Source organism: Rhinoraja longicauda, chromosome 25, assembly GCF_053455715.1.
Source record: "Rhinoraja longicauda isolate Sanriku21f chromosome 25, sRhiLon1.1, whole genome shotgun sequence".
Taxonomy (NCBI): domain Eukaryota; kingdom Metazoa; phylum Chordata; class Chondrichthyes; order Rajiformes; family Arhynchobatidae; genus Rhinoraja; species Rhinoraja longicauda.
Genome location: NC_135977.1, coordinates 6,102,189 through 6,122,327, shown reverse-complemented (window position 1 = coordinate 6,122,327; position 20,139 = coordinate 6,102,189). Strand labels below are relative to the sequence as shown.

Below are 20,139 nucleotides of genomic sequence, written 5' to 3'. Positions count from 1 at the left end.
TCCCCCAATAACCATGCCTAATGGCGCTTAACGTCTGTAAGCACCCTTTGTGGGCAACTATTTGCATACCTTCATAAGATATGCAAGCAAAGAATTTCAGTGGCTTGTCACATGTGACAATAAAATATTCAATCCTTCTTCAATCAAATACCTGTCTAACTCAGCCTTGAATACATTCAACGATTCAGTTCCACAGATATCTGGGATTGTAAATTCCCAAGATCCATGAAATTCTTGCTCATTTGCTCTTTAAAAGCATGCCCTGATTTGCTGAAGCAATGATCCTTAATGCTGGATTCCCCCCTGAGGGGACACAGCATCTACCATCAAAAGAATCTTCCAATAAGATCACTCCCTATTCCCCTTGACTCCAAAGTACATCGGCCAAACCTGCTCTAATGTTTCTCAAGAGACAGGGCTTTTATCCTGCGTTTCAACCTGATATAATAGACAATAGGTGCAGGAGGAGGCCATTCGGCCCGTCGAGCCAGCACCGTCATTCAATGTGATCATGGCTGATCATTCTCAATCAGTACCCCGTTCCTGCCTTCTCCCCATACTCCCTGACTCCGCTATCCTTAAGAGCTCTATCTGGCTCTCTCTTGAATGCATTCAGAGAATTGGCCTCCACTGCCTTCTGAGGCAGAGAATTCCATAGATTCAGAACTCTCTGACTGAAAAAGTTTTTCCTTATCTCAGTTCTAAATGGCCTACCCCTTATTCTTAAACTGTGGCCCCTGGTTCTGGACTCCCCCAACATTGGGAACATGTTTCCTGCCTCTAACGTGTCCAACCCCTTAATAATCTTATACGTTTCAATAAGATCTCCTCTCATCCTTCTAAATTCCAGTGTATACAAACCTAGTCGCTCCAGTCTTTCAACATATGAGAGTCCAGCCATTCCGGGAATTAACCTAGTGAGCCTACGCTGCACGCCCTTAATAGCAAGAATATCCTTCCTCAAATTTGGAGACCAAAACTGCACACAGTACTCCAGTAATTTTGTTGGGAAGGTGGGAAGATCATTATATGTGTGCTTGACCTGGACATCACTGAATTTATCAACTTCACTGTGCTTCCTATTTTCAATTGTGATACCAGCACAGCAGGATGAGCTTTCTCAGCTTATTCATCTATTCCCCAAGAAGGGTCTTGTCCCAAAATGTCACCCATTCCTTCTTTCCAGAGAGGCTGCCTGTCCCACTGAGTTGCTCCATCACTTTGTGTGCATCTTCAGTGTAAACCACCATCTGCTGTTCCTTCCTACACAGCACATTTATAAAATGAGAACTAATTAATCTAATATATTTTTAAACTACTGAAAATGTTACTCTAATGACCATAATACACAAACTACTAAGTTTGGTTTCATTCCCCATAAACCACTCAGCTTTCTGCGTTTCGATTTAATTGTCGGTCCACACACCAGGTGCTTAAGTGCCCATATGCTTTTGAAAGACATGGAGCTCGTTGAGATTGAAATAATGTGTGATTAAGTTAACATTTTTAGGTTCAGTGACCACAGGAGGACATTTTCACACTTCCCAAAGTCTTCTAGCTTAATTAGCACATTGCCAATGTTTGTAAGCCAAAAAAGAGCCACATCATTATAGGGAACCATGGAGGTTGAAGGCAACGTCAGATGGCCTCCCAACTTGGCTTTACATTTCTGCAGAAAATGTATTTATGTTTCATGACTCAGTCTCCTACCGCTCCGTACAAAGTGCAAGACTATGGAATTTGACACTGAGAATACTTAATGTTTAAGTTTGTGAATCTAAACATCACTTTTACAGATTTAGTCTAGTTTTATTTATTGTCACGTGTACCGAGGCACAGTGAAAAGCTTTTGTTGCATGCTATCCAGTCAGCGGAAAGACAATACATGATTACAATCGAGCCGTTTACAGTGTATAGAGTTTTAAAAGAGTGGAGCGATTATAATATACGATTCTCGATTGGTTTCTGTGGCTGGCACGCAAATAGTCACCTGGGTTGGGCGCCATCTTGGAATTATTCATTATCAGCATAGCAAGTAAAAGTCTTAACAAATCTTTGCAGTGGTTAATTACATTTTTGTCTATTGCTTGCAATAATTAGTGCCATGAGTTCCTGCAACAACCCCCCACAAATACATGACTTAAACAGAATGAAGTTCATTCTCATACACGTTGCAGAAGAGAGTCAAGAGTCATTATTTCATGTTATTTGCTTTATTCATTTCATGTCAACCAATAATAAAATAAAGAAACAGAATAAATAAAACATCTACATAAAATAAAGAAGTTTCAGTCCTGAGATCGACAAAAAATAAACACAAAATTCATCAGGGTTGTCTGAATAGCAAGACAGGGCTGTGCCCTGTTTAATCTAGGGGTGACAGAAAGCATATGTGTAGGATGAGGGAATCATAGGCACATTCAGAGTAGTTAGTTCCAAGGCCAGAGAAGTTACAGCATTTAGTTACATTTCTTCAAATAAACCAGCTTTCTTCATTCATACATACACAATATTACACCTTATTTTCCTGAGGAAACATTTACAAATATTTAAAACACAAATACGGAAATACTGCAGGCTTTTAAAAGCAAGGTGCACCTAGATGGTAATTGCGAATTTCGTTCTCTCCTTTGTTTCACATAAAAAACTAGGGATAGACGGAATGTGTTTCTCTATTCATCCCCACAGTTGGACAGTACCACTCTACAACTCTCCAAGATACAATGATGTTTCTATTACTCAACGTTGCATACAAGTTTATTTAGCTTCATGGATCAGAAAATTTAAAATGTTTACTCTAATTTGTGGATAGCAAATTCACTTGACGGCTGCTTTTAAACTTCTAATTTGTCCCAATTGATTAGATGGCTGGGTCCAAATTTGTCATAATCATAACTATTTCAATTTAAAATGACTAGAATATTCAGAGAACAAAATTAAAAGCTGGAATGGAAAATAAGCGGCCACAGAATGAAAATGTACGTTTTAGAAAAGTATTGAAGGGATTATGCTGGAGGCTTCATTGGACCAAGACTAAAATAAATCAAGTAATCAATGGGATTTGAACCCATAAATGTCACAATGTGAGGTAACCATTCACAAATATAAAGGTTTTGCCCCCTTCCCTGATGCCTATTTTTGTGACACTGAAATAAATGTAATTAACAATGTATTGTTTGTTTTGCTAGGTTATATCACGGAAATGTTTCATATTTTTGCAATTAAAAATCCTATTGCACTGTACTTAAAAATTAATACAATTGCCATTTCTTCCAAAAATGTTTTAAGACATAGCTGTATAAGCATTTTCCATTACATTAGATAATGGATGTCTGGAGAAGACCACAAGGCAGGAAATTATTACCTTATAACATCTTATGGGCAGAAAATATTTATTGTAAATGTGATATGCCATCTATTTTGCTTATGGGTGTTCCTTCAAGTAATAGTGATAGGTTGCAACACCAATAACTTGACAGCAAGTACTGTGTCATAGTTGGCCAAGAATATTCACTCTGGGAGATAATGTGACAATTTTTTAAAGTAGTAATACATTATATGTATATTGTATACAGATATAACATATTACATTATTAGATATGTGCATAATTTCCACCTAGTAGAAATTACATTTGTAACTATAATTATTAGATTTAAGGGGATGACACTGAAATAGCTTCTTCCACACCCAATATAACCCACCTAATACAAAATGTCACGGTCTGATTTGACAAAAACTTCATAAAGATGGTATTGACTAAGCCAGATCATTGAAAATTGTCAAGTTAGTGAGAATGTAAGTCCGTTTAAATGGCACTGGAGCACGGCGACTCTGCATGCTTGCTTCTGTGGATCTACTTACATCAGCTCTTATGCACGATCTGCCTGGATAGCACACAAAATAGCTTTTCACTGTATCCCGGTACAAGCGGCAATAATAAACCAAAACCCAAAAGGCCCAGATCTTTTTTTGCTCATGCTTAAGTGTCAGATAAAAATATTAAGTCAATAATGCATTAATAATTTGAGTAGTCATAAACAGCATGGAAATATTCTGGCTTCAATGAGCAGAAATCCTTGTCCTCACCAGTTACCCAGGAAATACATGACTAACAAGAGTTAAATTTGAGCACTTGGGTCATTTACCCTGTCAGCTCCAATAATAAAACGTTGTTTTTTTGCACTAACATTAGGTGTATGTATGTTGCAAGCTCTTCGCCCCATAGTAGGTGTCTAGATGTTACCATGGTTAGACTCTAACGAGACTGAAGGAAATTGAAGAGTTGTAGACATGGCCTAGGACATCACGCAAGAGCCCTCCATTGACTCCATCTACACTTCACCCTGCTTTGGGAATGTAGCCAACATATCAAGGACCACTCACACCCACTTATCCCCTCTTCCCTCTCCCATCGGGTAGAAGATACAAAAGCTTGAAAGCACATACCATTAGATTAAAGAAAAGCTTCTTCCCTGCTGTTATCAGGACCTCTCATAAGCTAAGGATATATTCCCAATCTTCCAATGCACCTCACTGCAGCCCTTGCATTCTTCTTTATCTGCACTTCCTCTGTAGCTGTCATGCTACATTCTGCACTCAGTTTCATTTCTCTTTTTGTGCAATTTGTTGTACTCGTGTATGGTTTAATTGGCTATTATGCACGATTTGTGAAGTAATTAAGTTGTAATCACATATGGATGATTTACTTGGACCTAGCATGCAAAATAATATTTTTCACTCTACCTCAGTCCACTTAATAATAAACTTCAGGGTGTTTGGGGTTATGGGGAGAAGGCAGGAGAATGGAAGGCGAGGTAGCCACAATTGCGTGGCGTAGACTTGATGAGCAGTGTGGCCTAATTCTGCACCTATCACTTATGGACTTGAACCAATACATTTTGCATCTGGCTATTATATCCAGTGATATTTTGAAGTACAGGGTAAAAGTAACATAACTTGAGTCATTAAGTCCTTGTTACCATCAGCTTTAAAGACATTTTTCTGATACTTGTTCCAGCAGAAGCAAATTAGCCCCAAAAAGCAGAATTTAATTACTTCACAAATCATTCTAAATGCAGTCTTAATTGGAAATCATAATCTAGTCATTCTTTACTCAATTAGCATGACTCAACACCACTGTTTAAGCTTTAAGATCTGCAATTCTCTTCTTAAACCACTTTGCTTCTCTTAAGATACAGCATAACTTTGATCACGCTTTTGGTCACCTGTCCTATTCCTCCCTAAATGGCTTTGTGTCACATTTTGTCAGAGAGGAATTTGGCAAGGAAGCTTGGGAGACTTTCTAAACAATATCAGATGCTAGAGGTAATTTGCTGGACAAAAGGAAGTGATTTGATTTCATTAGGTTTTAGCAGAACTTCCCATCTATTAACCGTAGAGATCTAGTAGTTTATATTGAAGTAGCCTTGAGCTAATTATCTTGCCAAAAGATGGACTTAATAAAAATAAAAATACCGCTGACAATCAATTCGTAAGCACTTCTCCTTCTAAAGCAATGTGGAAAGTTACTTTTTGGAACAGTGGCTGATGCTCAGGTCAAATAGATGCAACCTGCAATAACATAACACATCAAACTGTTGGCATTAGTTTATACAAACAGCTTGATCATTTGTTTCTATTAAAGCAGTTAAGGAACTTTAAATCATAGGAAAATCAATAGGGCAATTATTTTTTAAACTATCAAATAGCAATTGGGTTATAACATTCTAAAGAGAAAGATGATTTCAGTAGAAATGGAGGTACCTGTGAAGGTAAAACTGCGTACCTTTTTGTCACAAAAAATTTGAGAAATAACCTGTGCAATTTAATTTTGTGAACTAGATTAACTTATTTTGAGAATGACTTAAAATTGATTACTGTGAATGAGGAAGTAGGCATTGTATTCAAGAGAGAGTTAGATTTAGCTCTTAGGGATATCAGGGTTACTTTTACCCTGTACTTCAAAATATCACTGGATATAATAGCCAGATGCAAAATGTATTGGTTCAAGTCCATAAGTGATAGGTGCAGAATTAGGCCACACGGCTCATCAAGTCTACGCCACGCAAATAAGGAAATCAAGGGATATGGGGGAAAAAGCCGGAGTGGGGTACTGATTTTGGATGATCAGCCATGATCATATTGAATGGCGGTGCTGGCTCGAAGGGCCGGATAGCCTCCTCCTGCACCTATTTTCTATTAAGTGCTGTTTATATGCATTTTAACCAAATGTATTACACTCAACACAAAATAAATTTCCAATTTAACTAAAAAAAAAAAGAAGAAAAGCTGCTCACTTTCTCACGGCCGATTCAATCTATTCACAGTAGTTGGCTTGTTTATCTGGGTTGAATTTGACTTGCAGTGAAAAAAGTATAATCACATTTCATTTAGACAGCAACAAATTTCGTATTAAATTAGAACTGATAACATAAAAGGAATGAATTTCAGATCTTGGGAATGAGAGAGAAGCAAAATAATTTTATAGCGATTATACTAACAACTTAAGAGTTAGATTTAATCTGAAAATAAATGCAGGAGAATAGCCTCTATTTCAATAGCTCTGTCTCGGTCTACTGCTAATTGGGTTCAAAAAGGAATCTACCAAATTCAATTTCAAGTTTTGAATTTCACTATGTAACCCTGCCCACCTTACGTTAAAAGAGGCAATAAAATATGGGTGAATCATGCTGTATCTTTTCCTCATCAGTTATCCTGTTGTGTAAAAGCATCTTCCTTAACAATCATTAAAACAGTATTTGCATTTGCTGCAAAACACACTTGATCTGCTATAAGCACCCAAGAATGTTCTATTCTTAAATTTTTCTACTTAAGTTTGAAATTTTCCACAAGATCAAAAATATGTGCATTTGCACTATCATTCTAATCTAATATCTAATGGAAGACAAAAAAAGAAACATTTGCTACAGATGGACACTGCTCTCAAGTGATAAACACAAATTGAACACATTTACCCTGAAGTGCCGCAGGATGCTTCTTTTGTCTGCATGGGTCTCCTAAATTGATTGTGAAAACCACCCTTCCTCACTCACCCTTGTTAATTACAAAGGACAAATTCTGTCTACAATGCCATTGAAAATGTTGATGAAATTCTATGAACACAGCTTGTCCTGAAGCAAATCCAGCCAGTGGCTTGAATAGCAACTTCATAACAAAAGAGTAAACATGGGTACTTATTTCCTTATTACTTCCCCAATCTACAAAATCTTTGTCAGAAAGGCTGTAAGTTCGCCTAACATAAATTCAAGTCTTTAAATTTTATTCTCTTGCCTCTTCTTTGCATGCAAGGAAAAAAATATTTGTTTTAGAAGGCAGGCTTTTCAATTGCCGAAGCTTTCTAATGACTTGCCATATGTTACTGTGACTTAACAGCTGAGGGAGAAAAGCAGAAAGACTAATTGCTCTTAGCAAAATCCTATTTTGAATTTAATACCATTACCCAAATGCATGGAGATTATTGTTTGGCTAAGAATGTGCTTGCTCCAAAGTTGTTAGGGTCACCTGTAATAACTCCAGGATTCCACTTGTATCAGTGAACTAACTATGCAATGATTAACAGATGAAGCTGAACATGGTCTCTTCTCAGAGGCCACTTTGCTGCGTCTCACTTTAGAAACAGTAACAATTTTATTTGACTTTATTATTTTTTTGATAATTTGAGTTTGCTGTGTACTCAACCCAATGTGGTGACTGCGCGGTAATTGGTATCTAGGCCTTTACTAGGATAAGGATTTTTTGCCTATACATGTATTTCAGATTATTTAGGACACTTCCCCAAAACAATTTCAAGGGAGAAATTAGTTGTTGACAATTCTATTAAAAATGGGTTTTGTGTTTTTATGACTGGTGTAAAGTTCAATGTATGCAAAGTTTTACACTTCATTGTCAATTCAGATCAGATTTGGTTTATTTATGATGCTCAACTCCAGTGCCACAACAAAGAGGTAATATGCTATTAATAACTGAGATGCCAGTAGGCACAGATGCCAAAGGACATCAGGAAGGGGTCTCACATAGAGTAATTAAAAAAGCATCTTAGAAATCTGTTTTTAAATGCAATCGACAGTGCCACAATATATCCACTAGAGGTAGTGGTTGCTTTTAAATAGATTCTCCATTTACGTCAATGATATTCAATATGGTTCGAACAGTCTACCATCCATCATTATGGTGATTATGGCAGCATAAAAAATCTGTTACACTATCACCGAGCTATTTTTTGCATGAGAGTGGCCTAACCACATGGATACAGAGCAAGGTTGCAGAGTTTATAAATGTCAAGTAGTAGCTTTCAGAGGTTTTGTTCTTCTCCCCTACCTGTCCAATAGCCTGCTGAGACTTAACAAAACATTCAAGAAATTATGGATGATCCAGATCTCAATTCCAGGTATTTTGTTTGTGGAAATGTTTAAAAGAATAACCCAATTCTGGAGATATCAGTTCATAAATGAAAGCTGTGACAGTTTTTCTCTAATAACATTCTGTGGGAAGATCCAATTGTTTTAGCAGGAGAAAAAAAAAATGTAACAAGGTGGGAACAAATGAGAGTATTTAAAAACAGAGCAAGTCCAAATACTTTTGTAAGTAAGGTTATAATGCTTCACACTTTGCTACAAAATACTTATTTGGATATTGTGCTTACATTTCACATTACCATCCATATGAAAAGGAATAGCGAGAGGTTTTGTCTATTCATCCTGTACTCATTCTGGGGAAAAGAAAATCAAATTTGCTCAAAGGATCTAAATTCAATAATATTCAAGAATGCATTTCATATGTTTGATCTCCAGAGTTTCTAACTCTAGCTTGATTCTAGCCAGATCTCATTTCTTGTACGAAAATACCTATATATTTTATTGTGGTTGAACTCAGGAAATTAGAAAGTATCATGATGGAAAATGCAATGTGACCTGTACATAAATAAGACTAATATGAAATAGTTCAGGTATACTTTGAAACCTTTGGTCAGGTCAACCATGGAGGAAAAAGTTTGCTTGCAACCTGTATAATTTCTAACTAGATTAAAGATTTATCTTGTAAATTGTGAACACATTAACTTCGAAATTAAGTCCAATAACAGAAGTTTGGAAGATGCAAAGATATTTTTAGCACTCAACTTTAGCACTATTGAGATGAAGAATGTGATTATTAAAAAGGAAAGATCTTCGACATTCATATTTATCATCAGCATTATCGACTCCCAGTTCCAGTAGATGCAGAATGAAGCTTCTTTTATTGTCCAAATCTGTAGCTCGGTCGAGCACTTCATACTTTTGTTCTCCTCCATAACCAAAATAATTGCAGAATGTTCTGAATTGAGAGCTAATGCTCAGATGAAATTAGATGCTATCGCAAATGGATTTCATATCGGGCCCTCATAGCCAATTGAGTGAGAGGCCTTTGACCTCATAATTTAGTTGAAATCAGACCTACTACCAGAGGTGAAAGGGCAGTGTATAATTTACCATTTGATCTAGCCTCTTTACGATGAGAAATGAACCCAGTCATCCATTCTAGAACCTCTGCAATATGCCAAAAAAACAATGTTTACAATGATACATTTATTACAGCTGATCAATCTGTAATAATTGATCTTGATTTTCACTCCCTGGGACCAAAGGATCACTGTCTCCATCCCAACCACTATACTTGACTGGTATAAATGTCTAATATATCTGAATATTATTACTGCTCACACAAAAAAGAAATGATTCAATGCGAAAAAAATCTTATGCACCTCACAATTCCCTCAGTTGTTTTTCTCAATCGAAATCAACATAAGCATCTCTTGTGTCACATTCTTTTTATACAATTACTCCCATTGTGCAATTTGAGATAAATATATTTTGTTGTTTCTAATTTTCTCCCCTCCCCCTTTGAAGGCTAAGTAAATAATTGTGCGCAAAGTAGATAAAATTAAACTAGGGAATAGAAATATTTAAAGCAGTCATAAGATAAAAATAAACATTATATATATAAAAAACTTTGGCAGTTGGCTTTGAAAGCACAACCTGCAAAACTCCATAATTTCGGAACACATTGGCAATGTCGCCTGCATGTGCCCTTTTATGAATTGTTCAATAGTTTCATGTAATTCACATAAGCAGAGCCCAGTTGAAGGCCTGATTTTTTTTTTTAGATTGTGAGTTCAACAATGAAGTGCTCTTAAATTTGGATGGATTTTCGTGGTTTGCAGGAAGATGTTAATGTAGAGCACTAGCTCTTGCCTGGGAGTATTTGAAGGTTATTATGAAGCTTACTGTCACATTTTTTAACCAAAACAACTTTAAAAGAAAAAGTAGTCAAGATTAATGGATCGAAGATCACCGCTGTCCTGGTGTTTTTTTGACAATGCACAAAATTATATAACAGAAAGAATCCAAATAAATTAATCACATTATACTATATCCTAGAAGTCCCATCTCTGTTGGCATAAATGAAGAACAAATCATTGGTATGAAGTAAATTATGAACCAAGATGAATATTTTAGCTGGTGTTATGCTAATCAAAAATACTAGAAATATGTAGCAGGTACATCAACATCTGTAGTAAAGATAAAGAAAAAGGACAATATTCTTGCTGCAGACAGATATGTCAGAATTATTAAGCTGTTTCAAATAGTTTTATAGGTGTTGATTATATCTCTTTGCAGTTTTACTTTCCTTTCAAGAAAACCGAACTGAATCAAACAAATCTACATCACCCACAAGGGGTTGGGGGTCACAAAATTAAGGAGAGGTGCCTGGCAGAGAGATTGAAAAGGAGAGAAAAGTTACAACTATCTCAATCTATAATTCATTCTTCCCATCTGGTTAATTACGAGACAGCAACAAATTTGAGGATAGATTATTACAGGTGGTTCTGCTGTAACATTTTAATTGCATTCCTAAGAAATCTTGTGTGACAGAAAATCATGTTGTAAAAGCAATTGTGTCAATGGAGGAAAGGAATGGATTGTTTCAGATTCGCAATAACAAAGTTATTTTTCCCTGCAGGATTTCTTTTTAAAAAAGCTCTTCTTAAAAGTTTGTTTTTGTAAAATAATGGTTATATGTTACATTGTTCAATGGAGTAACATTACACAAGTGGCAATAGAAGCAATTGGTCATCAATTTCAATGGCCTCTTGCAGTGAAAGTAGCAGCTGTGTTCTTAAGAGACAATGGTGTCAGATTACTGTGGGGAAACTACATGGAAACATTTTTCGCCAAGTCTGTTTTTGTCCTGCGTGTCAATTTCCATAACAACTTTAAAGTGGTTCTCTATTTCCCAATCAAAGTTGCGTTATAGCCAATTAGGTTCGTATGACACAAATAATGATCCCTAGTTCATTGATCGCTTTATATCTAATTCGTGATGTGGAAACACATGTCACTGCAGAACTACCTGCACGTATTTTCTGGATTATATGATATAGCATAACGGTACGAAATGTTGACAGAACAAAAGAGGTAGGTTCTTCTTAAACTATTGTGGCAAGAGGCGGAGTGGGGAGGAAGAAGTGGCAGCATAAATTAGAGGAATTTCAAACTTGTAATGTCAACAATGGATTAAAACTGAGCATTAGCAGTCCAAAGTATTAAACAGGCATTAAACAATGCATTAAAAAAAATGTCTGAGCCAATAAACTTCTACAAAAGATGATGATGGCATGGTTTAAAGAAAAGGTATGTCTTTGTGGCAATAAATTACATCTGCTTTGATTAGGATACAGCTTATTGCAGTATTTTAACCACAGGCAGAAGTGAATTTAACTCATTTAATCAAACTTGTATTGGTTAAACAGAAACTTGTGGAAAAATGCAGCTAATTTCTGAAACCGAAAATCATCGGTGTGGAAATAACTTTCATTAATGGCCATTTGATCATGAAAGTCAAATGACAGAGTTCAAATGCAAAATATAATCTTACAACTTCTCTGTCTTTGTAAGGTAGCAACTGAGCAGTGGCCAGTTGATCTCCAAGGAAATAAAGTGTACTTTAAAAAAAAATGCCAATAGCCTTGTTAGCTCCCATAAACCCTGGTCATGCAGGGTTTATTGACCAATTGAGAAATGCTGGCAAAGTCCAGAAAGAGATAATTTTACTTTATATTGGATAAGAAACAACTGGAAGAGGAAAAAAATTACACTGTTTAGTGGAATGCCGCTATATTATCATGGTGCCTACAGTGAAAAATAACTCGACTTGATATGGTTGACATCTTGGCTACTGACAATCATTCTTGCATGACCCACTATTATTTTGGAACTGTTGTCAGATATTAGTGTTTGCTATTCACCACAGCTGCACACAATCTCTGAGTGTTCCGCATTACTGAATAGGCATTTATTTCACTTAGAAAATTAAAACAGTCAGTATATGACAATCAGGTTTTGTAGGAATGCGCTCTTACAACTCAATTTTACACCTAATGGGTTTTCTAGTCCTATAGAAAGAACAGCAATACCATATACCATATTCTTCTGAGTGCATTTATCAATACCATCAACCCTTGCACCTTCTCACAGCTTGCTTTGCTATTTTAGCACAATTGTGGGCATATATTTCAGTACGAAAAACTTAAAACTAGCAAATCCCTCGTGAATTAACTAATTTTTCCCTAAACATAAAGAGGAAAAATCATTTTATTTTTAGCAGCCAACACAAAATTAAAAAAAATCAAACAAAAATTAGGTTCAAGTTTTCCAAGATACTTTCTTTTATAATAATTTGGGCTGTCCCCACTTTTATCTTAGTTCCAACACAGTGCAATAACGACTCTCCATTCTGATTTAGGCAGTAGCTCATTTTTTGTAATCATGGCAAGGATGAAGATGACAATGACAAGAGGCAATGGCGAGGATCTCGGGACCACATTCACAGAATTTAGCGCAGGATTTTAATTTAAAAAAAAATTCTGCATGCAGACCCATCAGCACATGTGGCAAAGCTTTCTGCACCTTTCCAACAGCTCCACGCCCTCTGATGTTCAATGCCAAATCCCAGTCCCCGTCTTAGTGTATTTTCTTCTGATATTGCCATCTTTCTTTATCAATACCAGCAGATTCCATGCTTTCATCAACCCAAACACGCTCCAGATTCTTGTAACACCCGGGGCATTTTTTAAACACGCCACTTCATTTGCCTTTAACAGTATTGAGGCTGAAGACTTCTGTGTTTCTAACAGATTTAACACCATCATACTATCTTTCTGAACAACAGTTCTCTCTCTATCTGTAAACTGGTAGTCGAATGTGAGCATTTTGGTGGTCCAATAATCGAGGTACTGAAACAGTCCCATATCCTTTACCCAGCATTTGCTCTTTAATGCAGGGTGGGTGAATATCATTAATCAGATACTCCAGTGACTGCAGACTACTACTGAGAATAGAGGTATTACATAGCGTTCTACTGGAGACACTGGCGAGTCCATCCGAAGGCTGAACAACAAGATCACGGTGCCCATTCGTGAGGTCCTGTGGATTATAACAGTCACTGTCTGGTGTCACCAAAACACTATTCCAGGGGGCTGCTAAATACTGCCCTGTTGAAAAATTACAGTGCATGCCCACACAGTTCAAAGGAGATGAAGGATTTTTTTCAACAGTAGGTGCCAAAACATATGGTCTTGGGACACCACAAACCTCTGGTGATTTGCTTATAACTCCCCCACCTCCACTGCCCGAATACATACGGATCTGTTGTTTCTGTTGCCATAGTAAATAATCCATTCCATCTGGGTACGCCCCAGCTTTAGGTCCCGCTGCAGAAGCTAAACTCGAAGCAGTTGCCAACTCTGTACCTCCACGGCATTCGGGTAAAACTGTTCCAGCATATACCACACTTCCATTAACCATGCTGGTAAAACCATTCACTGTATTGCGGCTGGCTGTGGCCGGGCTTGGATTGGTAATTATAGCACCCTGACAAACAGCAGCTGAAACCTGTTGTGATGCCTGAGCCTGGCATTGCTGGTTGATCTGGTAAATAATACTTTGAATGGAAGGGAGATTTGACTGCTGCAGAGCCAGGCCTCGTCCTCCTAATGGAATAACAGATGTGGCAACAGTCACATTAGGCGGAACAGGTCCTTCCAAAGATTTCTGGCTACTGTGGTAACTTATTTGCCCAGTACACGATTGACTCTGCGCTAAAGTGCTTGGCAATGGGTAGGCTCCAATGTTGCTATTTCCGACTTGTGCTGGGGACATTCGCATCCTCTTGCCATCTGTACTTTTCACCACACTTTTGCTGTGTACCTTCACAATAGCTAAAAGACCTTGATACCCTCCAGTATGTACAGGATATGGACTGTAGCGTTGTCCCGTTGTGTCATAGCCATTTACAGTCCTGTTAAGGTGCTTATGCTGAGGAACCCTGATATTTGTAGGAAAGATCTTGATTGTTAGTGGATTGTTAGCCACCTTCTGGGCATAAGCATCAAGTTCGGCTGGGCTTGGATACCGTGGAGAATGTGTGGATCTGACTGTCTCACCTGAAATAAAGTAAAATACAGAAATTAGAAGCGTACACTGTTGGTCAGTCCCTCTGGCACAAATAGGAATAGGATTTGAACAACAACGAAAACCAAGTTAAAAAGGTGCAAGTATCCTTCATAAATGGTGTTTCGGTGAAAGATACCTGCATCACCCTGATACTAGCTTAGGAGCGTCAGCCAAGACAGGATATTAAAAAGGCAAAATATCTCATCTCCATGTAAGAATCCAGGATGATGGAACACGCCAGTTACAAAGTAATATTTTAAGGATTGTTTTAGGCTCCGAGACATATGATGAAGATGTGGGAGGCATCCGGAATGGCAAAACTTCAAAAGATTCAAAATATTTAATGTTCAGTATTGCAATATTCGCTACAATTCTAGCCAAATTAGCAATGGGAACTTTATTGCCTTGCATAGATAATTGGTTGCAGTGACAGCACACTGCCAGAGTGGGCGAGCTAAATTACTTATTATTGCTTTTGTTTTGCAATTTCTTTAGTTGCAATTCTAAAAAAAAAAATGGATATGCAACTGTTAAAACAAAAATCTTACTCACTGAATTAACGTAAAGACCAATTCATCTACGGCCGAATTTTTTTTGTTTGTTATGTATGGCCTTGAAAATTTGAAAGGATTCCTAGTTTGTTTCTTAACCTTCAAGCTCTAAACTTATTTTATTCTATCCATGCCCCATTAATAATATAAATAGCTTCCAGAAAACACTTTCCCCACCGTACACAAACTAAATCATTTTCAGAGCCAAGACAAATTTCAAAACTAAAATCAATGAAAATAAATCTTCATCTTATTTCCCAAAGTAATCATAGATGGTTTCTAGTGGCTTGCTTTTATAATTTTCTTACAAAATACATTCCAATTTATATTGTTGTTGATTGCTACCATGGGTTTTTACAATATAGAATTACATTATTTTCCTACCTTATCAAATAGCTATTTATATAGACATCAAACTGAGATTAAAACAATAAGTGTAGGAAGGAACTGCAGATGCTGGTTTAAACCAAAGATAGACACAAAAAGCTGAAGTAACTCAGTGGGCCAGACAGCATCTCTGGAGAAGTGAAAAGGTAACGTTTCGGGTCAAGACCCTTCTTCAGACTGAAAGTCAGGGGAAAGGGAAACGAGAGATGTAGACAGTGAAACAGAGAGATATAGAAAAAATGAATGAAAGATATGCGAATCATGGTTTTTAAGTGTTTAATTCAAGTTCCAGATATTTTCTGGGTTACAGTATATATTTCTTCGGATCAATGCATTAGAAACTTGTATTTCTTCTCCCCAATTTTTGCATACATAGTTTTAGTGTACCTTCCAAATACAAAAATCCATCATTGTGTTCAATACTCAATAAAATGATTCAGAGGTCAACAGAGATGAACGAAGATAAAAGTCACACAGAAGCTGAGAATTTAAATACCCCCATCAGAAGGCTCAAGAATTCCTCAGTTTCCACGAGGATACTAACGAGCTAAAAGAAAAATCACACAACTCAGTACCATAAAGCACCAATGTCTTTCTGAAGCTGGCTAGTTTACCATTTGAATATTGATTTGAAAGGTGATGTCACTAAATAGGAAAAACCCTCTCACTCCAATGACATCATATTTACAGGTTCCATTAATAAGTCAAATCTGGCTAGACAGTTTTTACATGTCAAAGGCTGGTATAAATCAGACTAAATTAACCGTTGGATTACTGTAGCACAGTGGCGCAGCGGCAGAGTTGCTGCCTCACACCACCAGACACCCGGTTCGATCCTGACTACAGTTGTTGTCTGCACAGAGTTTGTATGTTCGTCCTGTGACCACGTAAGTTTTCTCTGGGTGTCCCGTTTTCCTCTCACACTCCACAGACGTGCAGGTTGGTTGGTTAACATAAAATGCTGGAGTAACACAGGCAGCATCTCTGGAGAGAAGGAATGGGTGACATTTTGGGTCGAGACCCTTCAGCATTTGCTACACAGGTTTGTAGGTTAATTGGCTTTGGTAAAATGTGAAAAATCAGATTACGTCAATTGGATTTTTGAATAGCAAAAAAAGGAGCATGGATAAGCCTAATTTTTGCCAGTTGTGGAAGTGTACTTCGTTGCACTTTTCAACAAGGAATATTTTGTGGTCACTAAAGGGCAAGGTTAAAAATAACTTAAGAGGAGATTAAAGTCTGGGTTGAGTGCGATATGGAGAATGGTAACATCATCTGATTCAAGTGTGGAGGCTTTTTGAAGTCCTGTTGGAGAGAGAATATCAGGGCAATTTCACGGCTGCTTAACATTGCTTCTAAACTATGCCACAATGAGAACATGTTCTTAACTCAAACAATAAATCAACAAGAGTCTCAATGAAACAAATATTGTCAGTTTGATGCAATTTTACACATGAACAAAATGCAGCTCAAAAATAAAATTAAAGCGGTGCTACAATAACTGTCCTGTCAAGCGAGAATGCTGGTGAAATAAAATAAATGGAAAATCCCAAATAACTGCCATTTGGATATCTGCTTTATGGTAAAATGCAGTAAAAACACATTTGTTGCATTCATTACTCTCTCATTTTGGGTTCATTCCAAGTATTCAAAGGGCCATTAACTGTGAAAAGCGAATACATTTTCAACATACACACCACATCTAAAACAAACTATTTGTTTACAACAGGCAGGAAATTAAACAAACAAGAACATGCAAGAGTAGGCCCTAATTCAAGCTAAGGCAAGACCCACAGCATTATTTATATTCGTGTAATTTCCCCCTTAGAACAGCATTTGAAACATAACTTTATCTCAGCAACCCTACCAAATAACGCAGAGTACATGATTTAAAGTTGGCTGTAGTTTAAACTGGCATTTGGCTTTTCTTTAGTGTAAATGAAAAAGTAAATTAAAGAATATTTTTGAAATACTATTTCTATTATCTGCTGCTTTAACCTAATCTTTAACAGAGACACGGCAGGACACTGTTGATCCATGTAATCTATATCCGCTACGCAGTTGGAAATGCTGGGATGCATCCAGTGTTTTGGACAAGCTCTGGTCCAGGAAACGTCATCAACTGGAGAAAATGTGAGCTGTGGATTTTGGAACAGCTGACCCTTATTGTGTTTCATCTTTGAGGGAGAGTGTATTTATTATGGGATCACAAATTTCAGGATGAGATGAGGGCATGGGTGACTGCTTGAAAGACAAAAGAGCAAAGGAGAAATGTCTGAAGGCACCTTTGTTCACTAACTTTTACTCAGCTGTGCACAGATTGGGTGGTGGGGGGGGGGGGGGAGAGGGTAATTATCATGATTATTTATTAAAAAATAACAAAATCCTTATCAGAGAAACAACTTGGCAGTGAGATTCATGCATTTGCATCTATTGAAGTTAACAGGATCAATGAAGCAAGCTACGAAAATGTGTAGGAAGGAACTGCAGGTTTACACCAAAGATAGACACAAAATGCTGGAGTAATAGGCAGCATCTCTGGGCAGAAGGAATGGGTAACGCTTCGGATCGAGACCCTTCTTCAGAAAATGCCCGTGTCATTTCCTTGAACTTACATTGACTACATTAACATTCTTTCACATTGTTTTCTCAATTGAGAGAGCGACATTTAATATTAAAAGCAGTGAAATAAAGGTGTTTAAAACTGAAGATTTAAATTAGAAAAAAAAAGCTGACAGATGACACAGAGAGGCTTAATAGGATGGCTGTGGGTGAATCACCATTTTGGCTGAGGCTAGGCATAGCATAATCGCTAATAGAGCAAATTAAAATAAGTGTTTTTTAAATGGAACGAAAATTTGTTGGCACATAAAGGCGAATATTTAGCATTTTTGCAAGAGAAAACTTGGTGGGTGTGCAAGCAGCAAGAATCAGACACTGAACTAATCCTCACAGACCTTATGCTTGCATCGATATATCGTACCCAAATAACCTGACATATCCTTTACTCAAACCTTGGTATCAAGTCAAGGATCAGACCTGTTTTAATGAGGATGATAGAAGAGCATGTCAAGAGCAACACCTGGCACAATCTCAAGGTGTTCTTGAAATAGGTGTGTTCTAAACAGCTTTCAATAGAACAAAGCATTCTTATATTCAACTGATCTGATTGAAGTCCTACAGTAAGGGCTGTGAGATCAGATAGCATTTTAGTTGCAGTACTGAAGATCTGTGCTCCAGAATGAGCTGCCTCTGGCCAAGTTGTTCAACATAATACTGAAATCTACCAGACAATGAGGAAATTTGCCCAGGTAGATCCTGGTCACAAATTCCATGAAGCCAATTCCCTATTTAATAAGCTCGCTCTCCCTGGACCCCATGCGATCTAACATTTCAGAGCAACCTACCTTGCAGAACCTTATCAAAGGCCTTCTAGTCCATTTAGAAGTCCATTTACGGTCTTGCCCTTGTCAATCTTTTTGGTTACTTCTTCAAAAAGACTCAATCAAACCAAATTCATAAGACATCTTGATCGATATGGTTTATGGGCCTGCTTCCATGCTGTATAACTATATGAACCTATAAATCACTCTTGTGTTGTGAGTAACTCCTCCCTCGACATCCTAATTGTTTGACTCCTTGTCTTCATGCAGGAAGCCTGAAAACCATGTTGTACCACAGAAACTACAACTGTAATGTGATTTGGTCTTTCAGCTGTACAGAGAATTTGCTTAAACACCAATCTACCTTTCAATTAAGAAGTATCAGCGTAAACTTGTAAAAGGTTTAACGATTTCACACTTTGATTGACTGTTTAAAAAACTCCCATTGGGTTGTTATTGGAAGCTATCTTCCACAACTACCAAGAAAATTAATATGGAAACAAGGTACAGGTGCTTGTAAAGAAAAGGGCACAAAGTGCTGGAGTAACTTAGCAGGTCTACAATTTATTACCATAGAGTCAGAGTCATACAGCGTGGAAACAGGCCCTTTGCCCAACTTGCCCACACCGGCCAACATGTCCCAGCTACACTAGTCCCACTTGCCTGTGTTTGGCCCATAGCCCTCCAACCCTGTCCTATCCATGTACCTGTTTATTTGTTTCTCAAACGTTGGGATAGTCCCTGCCTCAACTACCTCCTCTGGCAGCTTGTTCCACACAGTCACCACCCTTTGTGTGAAAAGGTTACCCCTCAGATTCCTATTAAATCTTTTCCCCTTCACCTTAAACCTATGTCCAATGGTCCTCGATTCACCTACTCTGGGCAAGATACTCTACCCGATCTATTCCTCTCATAATTTTATACACCAAAGTATATACCAAACCAAAGTTCCTCTAAAAATATTGAAACCAATTGAAAAAATTACAATAAATAGTCCATTCCATTAGGTCTCTTCCATTAATCAATTCTCTGACCTAATTGTAAAAGTGGTAATGTCTATTAGATTGGATGAAAGCATATTCGGATAAAGACATGATTTATCTCTTTTTGATCTGCCGCACTAATTCCAAATCAGTTTTTTCCTGTCCATTCTTGTCTGATGTTGAGAAATGAATCTGAACAAATAGCAAGGTTATTGCATTACTCATTTTGAGGAGCCTCAAGGGTTAATTGGCAATGAGTCAAAAATCACCCTCTCAGTCTAACCTGGTTCTCATTACATTGACCTTTTTGGCAAACTGAATACAAAA

The 20,139-nt window shown here is 37.3% G+C and overlaps 1 protein-coding gene across 2 annotated transcripts in view; it reads right to left on the bottom strand.

Annotated features, from left to right (window-relative positions):
• Nucleotides 1-2,215: 2,215 nt before the first annotated feature.
• Nucleotides 2,216-20,139, bottom strand: part of fam222aa (family with sequence similarity 222 member Aa) — a 168,640-nt gene continuing 150,716 nt past the window's right edge. For both annotated transcript variants that reach the window (XM_078421772.1, XM_078421773.1), the window contains exon 7: nt 2,216-14,498. In XM_078421772.1, the coding sequence (XP_078277898.1) occupies nt 13,234-14,498 (1,265 nt within the window). In that variant the 3' untranslated portion in view covers nt 2,216-13,233. The remainder of the gene's footprint in view (nt 14,499-20,139) is intronic.